A 9,645-nucleotide genomic window follows, 5' to 3' on the forward strand; every position below is an offset into this window, starting at 1 on the left:
CTTTCAGCTACTCAGCACGAACTGTGAGTTGAAATTTCATCTGTGTACTAATTGCTGACACAGACACACTTCCTGCCTTGCGGGCTCCTTTGGTATTAAAGCGTCTACTTTGACTTCAAGGGTGGGAACTTTCCTGTCATTGGAAATTAATAGTAAAGCACCAATGAAGAAGGGAATCAGATTTTCACCAGGACAAGTCCCTTATTAAAAAACCCACTTGGCTGTTCCCTCACAGGCTGCAGGCCAGCTGGGAACTATCTGACAGATTCTCCAGGTTGTCCACCATAGTGATGATGGTTTCTATTTTTTCTTCTGGAAGCACATGAGAGGCGTTGGATCGAAACTTCTTCAGGAGCGATTCTTTGCTCAGAGGCTTCCTCCAGTGACCATAGAAAGTGTCACATTTGCCTGTCAGGACATCCCCGCTGTGCAGGAGCAGTGCTACCTCTCCGTACATCTTGTCAAAGTTGGCCGCGTTATCTTCAGGGTGCTCCACCACCACTTTGTCCAGCAGCTCCCTCAGCTCCTGCCGGTGGATGCTGCTCTCCGTGAAGGAGCTGAGGCCCACTTCACCATCCAACAGGGCAGTACAGGCATTGAACTGGAAGGAGTGTCTAGCCTGGTGTTCAGAGCTGGGGAAAGGCCGATTGATGTACTTTGACACCGGGATCTTCAGCACAATGGTGCGGATCAAAGAGGGAGAGAAGGACCCTGCGTAGTTGATGAAAAGATTCCGCACAGACAAGGCAGCATCCACCACCCAGTGCATCCCAAGGTGGGCTGGGAATCGCTTGAAAGCAATATCCTGCGTCTCCAAGAGAAACTCATGATGGTCACTTGGTGTGGACAGTGTTTTGGGTTGATAGACACTGTAGAAAGCACTGAATCCTGAGCAACCAGGGATATCATCCAGAATTAAGGGGTTAGCCTCCATCCCTCGGGCAGCCAGCAGCGCTGCTTCGAAGCCCAGGCGGGTAGCATTTCCGATGTGCAGTGGCTTGGCTTGGGTGGCGGCGTTTGCCATGGGTGCCCCTGCAAGCGATGCAGCGATGCCCAAAGCGTGTGCGCACTGGGCCGTGCTGAGGGAGAGCAGTTTTGCAGTGGCTGCAGCACTGCCCATGGTACCGACCACCGAGGGAGGGTGGAACCTAAGGGGGAAATGGCAGATGTGGGCTTCCCTGCCTGCTTGGCACAGGGAGCACCCAAGCACCTCACCTACCAGACCTGCCTGTGGGACTGGAAATAGCCTAGTCAGCCAGTGGAAATCCCTCACGGCTCTGGTGCAGGTGGGATTCATCTAACTCAAAATTTAGCCATCTAACACCTAAGTGACTACTTGAAACTTCCTTTGAGACAACAGAGTGAGCTCCGCATCTCCAGGAAGCAATTTTTAATTTTCCCTAAGAGTAGGTGGCATGTCTTGCATCCATACAGCCCAACTTTCTCCTCCCAGACAAATAAGGTGGCCTCATCCAACATGCCCCAGGCCGATACCATCCCTTGAACCACACCAGGGTTCTGCCTGGTGAATGGCAGTTGGCACAGGCAGAAACTGTGCCAGGGACTGTGCCCACAGTTCAGCTGTCTGCAAGGCTGTGGGCCACTGCCTGTCCTGTGCTCTTGCCCTGGTTACTTCAAATGGTGACACTGCGGACATAGTGGGACACCTCTTGATGATTATGTTTAAGGCAAGATCACTGGAGGTCACCAATAAGATATGAAATGAGTGGTGACTCACCAGCTCTGGCCGAGCTGGCCTTTGGCTCTCAGTAGGGCTTTATCCTGATCCTGAGTTCAGCTGGGCTTAAATTAACATTCTGACACCCCGTTAACAGACTCACCAACACTCTTCCTACTCGGTGAAGGAGGTTTACCTTTTGGGAATGTCGTGAGCCTCAGTGGAGAAATGCATGAGCCTTCCTTGCACTTCCAGGCCCACATTAAATGCCAGCAGGAAATCTATGCCACTGGGTTTGGTGCTTGGAGGTAGCATCTGGGAAGCTGCCAGAAGAGCTGGCAGAACAGCCCCTGAAGGGTGGGTAGCAGGGTGCCAGGTGTCATCAAAGTCCATGGAGTGAGTCTGCCAGAGAAATAGAGATAAGGACATGTTGGTACGGGGGGCTGGGAGCTGATATTGCTACGTCTGTAACAACACCCACCCAGTCACCCAGTCACCCCCATGGGGGTCATTTGGTCCCTCTAAAAGCAGTGGGCAAGACTGCAGAGCAGCCCATGACTTCTTGTCCCCCGTTACCCCCCCAAGACACCAGTCTGCTTCCTGTAAAGCTGACTGGAGCGTTTGACGGCACCACCAAGCAGAGCTGCCCCTGGACGAAACCGCCTTACCGCAACGCCGTTGGTGAACGCGGCCAGCGTGGGGGAAAGCTTTATGCCTGGCTTTCCATAGACGGAGCTCACGGCAACCGAAGAGTACAGCTCCTGTGAAAGGGACAGAAATCCAGGTGAGGACCTTGAGGGAAGCAGGGATTTTGTGATGCCAGAACACTCCGCTTCAAGGCAACAGCCCTACATTGGCCGTGCAGTAAGGCCTTGGTGGTGATGGAAGGGCGAGGACAGGGTGATAAGGGGCTGTTCCTACCCGGCAGTACTGCAGAGCGATATCAAAGACGTGTGTCGTGCTGCCCACGAGGCCAACCCCGATGCTGTCAAGGATCATCCTCTTGCTTCTGTGACGGACCGTCTTGGACAAGTGCTCGGGTCGAATTGCCTGGATGAAGGAGGCAAAGCTGCTGGTCACGGTCTCCTCCGGAGCGCTCCTGGCCACCACTGCAGCAAACAAGAGGGGAGGGGGCAAAGACATGTGTGGGCCGTGTGCTGGCAGCTCACAGGTCTTCACCCTCTGGTCTCACTGGATTTATTGAGAGAGCAGGATCTGCCCAGCATGTCCCTCAGGCCACACGGCTGCATACACCCCCACAGATCTGGGAGGTGATGTACAGCTTCCCTGTGCTATCCCAGGCTGTGAGCTTCTCCCTGAGGATGCCACTTGGGCCCAGAGTCACCTCCTGGGGCTTCAGGCACTTGGGGGAGTGCTGTGATGCTCCTGCCAAGGGGACTCACATCTTCTCTGAGGAGAGGTGCCACTTCTCCCTCATCGCCAGCACAGGGAGCCCAAGAGGAGCAGGCTGGTGTGAATCCTGTCCCTTTTCATGGATTTCCAAGGGTCAGTACAAACTATGTCCCTTCACATGGAGAAAAGGTAGAGCAGGTGCCTTGCTACATGACCAGTGGTGCCCCGTTGCGAGTGGATCCCATAAAACCACAATTTCCTAGAAATTCCACAATTTTTTGGCAAGCAGAACTAGACCCAGAGCCTGGATTTATCCAGAAGTTTGGTCCTACGAGGTGCTGAGGTGTCCTGACTCAGCCAGCAAAGATCCTAAGCCCTATGCACTCAAAAGGATGCTACTGCTTAAAAAAGAAGGCTTTTGTGTGTTCTTTCGTAGTTGAGCTCAGCACACCGGAGGCTTCAGTCTCGGCTTCGGAAGGGAATTAAACCAGAAGATCTCTTGAGCTTGGTGTTTGAAGGAAAATTTTTCCTGCATCTGAAAACACCTTTTCTGGTAGAGAAGCAGCGACACATTGAGCTTCGCAAGGCAAAGCCGGTGCCTGTCTTTATGACCTGTAAGGTAGAGCTGGGCAGAGAACACAAACTTCTGGCAGGTTTGGATTTGGAATTCACCATTTCCAAATCTTTGGAGGTGTTAAAATTCAGTGGAAAATATCCATTTGGGGGCCATTGTACTTTTTAATTTCAGTGACAAATTGCTTTGTTTTGATAAATTTGTAATTCATATAGTTATAATAACCTATTATAATTTTTATGTTGTTTTGAGAGTGCATGAGTAGAAAAACTATAAAATTCAATGTAGCTAACATTCGCGTGGCTGCAATTCCATATAAATTACACATATACACACACCCATTTAGATGTATGTGGGGGGTACACACACACAAGCAAACAGACAAAAGATGGTATTAATGTTCAAATGAAACTAACCACAAGAAAAAGTCAAGATGAGTGAAGCAAGAAAATAAAACCACTTTGTTCCAACATCTTACAGGAAACCTCATCAAAATCAGGTACATATGACACTTTGTTTTTTAAACAGAAAATATCCCAATTAAAAAAAATAAAAAGACCATTCCCTAATTTCACTAGTGTGTATTCATTCTGAAATGTCATGCCTACTGACTCACAGTTTTCTTGCCAATGGATTTGGACTCACCTAGAGCCCAGGAGTCGAAAAGCTACTTGTAAACACAGCTGAGAATGTCATCACTGCCGTGACTCACCGAAATAAAATTCACCCCTCGCAGCGGCTCTATGAAATACATTGCTATAGGAATCTGTAACACTCAGCAGTTTGGAAACCCTCTGCCGACACAAATCTGTGTCCTCTGAGAGCATCTTCAGTATCTCGCAAACGACAGCGCCAACACCCTCAAGAAGGAAACAGTGAAGTCAAACTGAATTGGAGAGGCTGGAGGAAAATCTGCTCGGATCACACTGCACCCATGAAATTTCGACTGCTTCCTTCCCATCGTCAGACGCTCTGTGTCACCTCCGTAGGCAGTGGTATTCTTTAACCCTTCAGTTAAAAGCGTTTCATGACTCCAGTGGTTTTGTCCTGGTATGGCAGCTGTGCTGCAGAACTTACTCCTAATAAAAAGACTGACCAAGAATCAGAGAATCTTTTAGGCTGGAAAAGACCTTTAAGATCACCAAATCCAACCGTGGAGCAAATAGATCTGCGTGGATTAGTAAAAAGTCTCTTCTTCTCGAGGGTTCCTTAAGTAACATGCATTGCATTTATTGTATTAATAGCACATTTTTAAGTAAGTTAATAGACAAACTTACTTTTTAATAGACAAAAAAATGACTACGCAGCAAAGTTCTGCCTAACTTGCCTGCAGCAGAGAAGCCGTAGCCCTGCGGTGCTGGAGACGGCAGCACCCTGGCTGAGGGACAGGGAGAACGACCCGGGAACCCCTTCAAGCAATGCTGACAGCAAGATCAGACGGAGTAAAGACGTAGTGACAAGCGGAGGAGCTAGGGAACTGAGCAACCTGCTGGCAGCCACAATTTAAACATCCTACATCTGTGGCCAAAAAGTAAGAATTTGGAAAGTCTGGTTCTAAATCGGTTAAAGTTTCTGGTTTAGTGCAGGACTAGCAATCCACATTTTCACCACCTGTTACTTTTTTCCTTGTTTTTTTTTAGCAACTGAGGGCAGAAATCATCACAAGACCACCCCAGGCAGGCTTCGTCTTCCAAGAATTTGGGCGGTTTATCTCCGTGCGCTTAGCAAAAAGTAAGAATTTGGAAAGTCTGGTTCTAAATCGGTTAAAGTTTCTGGTTTAGTGCAGGACTAGCAATCCACATTTTCACCACCTGTTACTTTTTTCCTTGTTTTTTTTTAGCAACTGAGGGCAGAAATCATCACAAGACCACCCCAGGCAGGCTTCGTCTTCCAAGAATTTGGGCGGTTTATCTCCGTGCGCTTAGCACAGTAGCATAGGGATTGCTGTTCTGCAGGGAGATACAAACCGTGAGCAGCAGTTTTGTGAACTTGCCGGGAGCTTGCCAAGAACTTCTGGGATTTCTAGAGTAAAGACAGAGAAAGAGAATTTGTCACCTAAGCTGCTTGAACTTTTTCAGAGCCGTTTTACTGGTTGCGCCTCTGACACGGCGTCGTGAGACACTCACAGATCAAACGAGCGGATAAAACTGACTACATACTTAAAGGAGAAAAAGAAAATACATTTCCAAAGCTCAGCCCAGCAGGGATGCCAAGAATAGCCAGGGAAATAAAGCAGTGCAGGAGAAGGGGCAGCACAGCCTTTCCGACCTACCATGAAATCCTCTACGACTGCGAACAGGACCAGCTCAGAGTGGACAGGAGAAGAAAAAAAAAAACCCAACCCCACACAGCACGTCCCAACAACAACAACCCCCCCGCCACGGCACGAAACACGTTCGGGTCACATAAAAGGAACAGGCGTGGAAGGAACAGGTTAGTAACTACGGATAAAGCGTCTGTGAAAACCATCTGATGGTGTTAGCAACGGGGCAGGTTCCCGTTGAATGCCACGACGATTTGGACCAGTCGAGGAGCCACCCGGAAAACGACATTGCCTCCGTAAAGTGGAAAAGGAAAGATCAGAGGTGGATAGGTTTGTACATGAAGCAGTAGTTACCTGTAAGGTTAAGTAGACCATGCTGCTGGCTGCTACCACTGCTTAATGCCCAGCTCTGCACTGCTCTATTCAAGGGATGGAGAGGTGTCTGTCTGAAAGGTGCTTTGCTGTCGGGGTTTATATATGCTTCGGAAAGGCAATTTGCTTTTGGGTTTGTTGTTTTTTTGTTTTTTTTTTTTTTTTGCAACTGAATTTCAAGTGTGATGACATCAGCCTCTGGGGACTGAGAGGGTGGGGGGAATAGATGAGGAGGGGTGGCTTTTTTCTGCTGAGCACAAGGGAAAGCCCCCCCCTTCTGGTTTCAGGAAATAAAAAATAAAGATTTAGGACAATAACTGACCAGGTTCAAGGAAATTCCTGTCTCCAAAATGCCACAGGTGCCAATGTGTGAAGCAACTGGCCCCAGGCTCCTCCTACAGAGGAGGACTATAAAACTGGTACTCACCAGGAAATGAGAGGGACAAGAGCATCCTCCCACTGAGCTGAAGTGTCACCAAACCAGGTAATCCAGGCTGCAGAGGGAGAAGCGTTGGAACTGGTGTTTTTCTTTGATGCTTTTCTTGAATACATTCAGTGTTTTGTCATGTGGCTGAATCTTTTCATGGCTCTCCTCCTAAATAGTCAGCTCCGCGCTCTTGCCTGCCATGTGCTGCCGGGTCATTGAAGCGTTAGTGCAGCCCTGAACTCTGTAGCTTCCAGCAGACGTCGGGGTCCCAGAGGAATGTTTGGACTTTGGGGGAATGCCATGGCTCTTTGCTTTGCCCAGGAGTGAAACCTGGGGACACTTAACATGCTGCATGTGATTTTGCACAGAGTAACAGCGTGGCCTGATGCACCCTGCATTTAAAACCAGCCCGGGTTTTCTGCTGAATGCTAGGCAGACCCTTGGTCATGGTGGCCGAAGCAATGCAACTCGGGCAACCTCGTGCTGGTTTTCACCGGAGGAGAGTCAGGGTTGTGATATTTATTCCAGCTGTGTAGCGTTGCTGTGCACCGTTAATCTTGCTGTGTGCTTATCCAAGAGGAATTGCATTTCATTCTCTTAATGTGTTTATCTTGAGAGATGCAGTTGTTTTCTCAGAGCTATATAAATATTTGTTATCATTAATAAGGGAGGGAATGGAAAACTGATCGCAAATTGCCACTGGGGAATAAGTGTCTGAAAACTCAGTGTTTTGGTGTTTATATATGTGTCCCATGGCATGCTAAGCCTTGCTCTGACTTCCGTGGAGACCATGTCCATACACTAGAATATTCCCATTATTATCAGCCAAGGGAAAGGAGCACAGGCAGTAGATGTCAGTGCAAAGTGATGGCTGCAAAGCCCAGGTATAACAGCAAGATGGAAAGGGGGTGCAGAGGGGAATGACCTTTCCTGGAGCGGGTGAAGGGAAGTTATTGCAGTCAAGGTGGCTAGTAAAGGAAAAGGTGTTGAGAGGCTGCAGCCCAGCTGGCACACTGGCCACGTGGGCATGGCTCAGAGGTCATGCTGAGGGGACACGAGCCAGGACGGAGGGAGGACCTCACAAGCCATTTCTGCAAACCCCAGGCTAGGGAATGTCAGGGCCAAGCAGGAAAAGGAAAGAAGATGAAGGAGGTTGGGTGAGTGAGGGGATGGCTTTGGCTTTGCCCTCGCTGCATGAGGGATTGGCGCAAGGGAAGGATCACCCCGGGCTGCCCCATCATGCCAGGTCTCCGAAAGGCCTGGCAGAGCCCCAGGTCTCCAGGTGCCTCCTCGCCGTGGGGAGGTCCCCGTCCCTGCGGTTTCCTGGACGGTGGCTGTGCTGGCTGGTACCCCATGCGTGCAGAGAGCTGCTAACCCCACATGGCACAATGGGGCTTCCCCTTGGCTCCTCTGCCCTGCGCTGCCTCTCCCCAAAGAGCTACTTTGCAGGTGAGGATACCCAGTTTGCAGACTTCAGCACAAAGGAAAGATTTGCTGGGAGACCCCTCCTTGCTGCGTTGCACAGAGTGGGGGGCAGAGGTGTCACGTTATCGGTTTGCTGTAGGGCAGGGGGAGAAAACAGGTACTTACAAAGTGCCAGAGGCTGAACGAAACGCATGGTGACAGCAGCAATGGGTGGGTTTATCCAAGGGACAAGCAAGGCCTGGGCACCCTTTGGACAGAAAACACCTCTGTTTCCATGCAGACCCTCGTTTCTCCAGGTCTTGTTGCATCCCACAGCATTCCTAGTGCAGCTACTCCTGAGAGAACAACGGGAGGGGATTAATACTTTGTGTCCTTATGGTGCATGAAATCGAGGAGGGGAGGCAATGCACAAATGCTGAAATGGTCTTAGGACGGGGAGCACAAGTCTGTGTTTGCAGTGCATGAGGGGATGTTTTGGGTAGGTGTGAGCAGAGCAGTTCTGCAGCTGTTTCCAACACTAGAACCTTCTCCTCCCAAAGGAAGCTCCTTCATCCTCCTCCTTCTCCATATCTTGGTCTAAATCCTCTCACAGCCTTTCCCGTTACACATCCAAAGCCTGATACGGCATGTTCTGGTACATTTTCCTTCTCAGATGTCCTATGAAGGATCACACCACAAGCAGAGGGAACCAGCCCTATTAGTTGGGCCTCTACATCCTTCACAAAACCAAATCATATGTCAGAGGCTCTAAAACCACCAACATGACCAGTTATGCAGGAACCACCAACAAAGTGAGCCTTGGCAAATTGAAAACCACTCCTGCGAGCCAAAGCAGTCACCTGGCCAGGCCAGCCCCTTTCCTCCCCATAAACCATCTCATCCTCCTCCAGAGCCTGGCTCAGAACAGGGGCTTGTTGCAGCGTGCCTAGAAAGCCACTGTCTGAGCTATTTCAGAGGGAAACATCTGGAGGAACTTAACATTGCAGCCCGCCTCCAAGCATAACCATTTAAAGCAAACTGCTTATTTATATCTGAATGTCATTTAAAAAAAAAAAAAAAAAAGACAGCATCATGGACTCCACAGGCAGCTGCTCAGCTCTTCCTAGCAGTGTGTTGTTTCTTAGGGCCTCCTTCCCATCAGTACAGACAGATGCTTGACATTAGAGGAGTGTTCTTCCTCCCGCAGAACCGTGATTTGGTGCATCTCTCTTTCTGAACCAAAAAACCTAACCTTTAGCACATCTGAATGATTGAATGACTTAATTGTCCCCCAAGGTTCACTTGAAAGTGTTTACCCTTTCCCCTTTTCATGAGAGTTGAAGTGGCTGAGTTCGTTCGGAGCTGTCAGCCAATTTATCCGTCATTTCTGTGAAAACTACATCCTTTAGAATAAACAGAGGGAAGGAAAACATGGAAGTTTTAGTGGAACAAGAGTCCAGAGGCCATTGATGTTTGCAAAAACGTACATGTCTGCCTGGGAATACTGTGTGTTTAAGAGTAGACACTGGGATTTAGGTTCATTAATATTCACAAAACTATTTCTTCTTTGGGTG

The 9,645-nt window shown here is 49.1% G+C and overlaps 1 protein-coding gene across 1 annotated transcript; it reads right to left on the reverse strand.

The window, feature by feature from the left end:
* Positions 1 to 229: 229 nt before the first annotated feature.
* LOC104516636 (cis-aconitate decarboxylase-like) lies at positions 230 to 6,243 on the reverse strand. Its single transcript, XM_010161039.1, has 6 exons — positions 6,223 to 6,243; positions 5,573 to 5,627; positions 2,600 to 2,787; positions 2,347 to 2,439; positions 1,875 to 2,080; positions 230 to 1,148 (listed from the first exon to the last, which is right to left on the reverse strand). The coding sequence occupies exons 1-6, from the start codon at positions 6,241 to 6,243 to the stop codon at positions 230 to 232; spliced, it is 1,482 nt and encodes a 493-aa protein (XP_010159341.1).
* Positions 6,244 to 9,645: the final 3,402 nt, after the last annotated feature.

The sequence above is a fragment of the Eurypyga helias genome, unplaced genomic scaffold (genome assembly GCF_000690775.1).
Source record: "Eurypyga helias isolate BGI_N326 unplaced genomic scaffold, ASM69077v1 scaffold4761, whole genome shotgun sequence".
Classification (NCBI taxonomy): domain Eukaryota; kingdom Metazoa; phylum Chordata; class Aves; order Eurypygiformes; family Eurypygidae; genus Eurypyga; species Eurypyga helias.

What these genes read in the sequence shown, in the direction of transcription:
- LOC104516636 (XM_010161039.1), bottom strand. Translation starts at nt 6,243, where the DNA reads ATGGTCTACTTAACCTTACAG. An exon ending in TGGTCTACTTAACCTTACAG is followed by an intron (nt 5,628 to 6,222) that starts GTAACTACTGCT and finishes TCTTTACTCTAG; the next exon opens with AAATCCCAGAAGTTCTTGGC. An exon ending in GCTCACGACATTCCCAAAAG is followed by an intron (nt 1,149 to 1,874) that starts GTAAACCTCCTT and finishes TTTCCCCCTTAG; the next exon opens with GTTCCACCCTCCCTCGGTGG.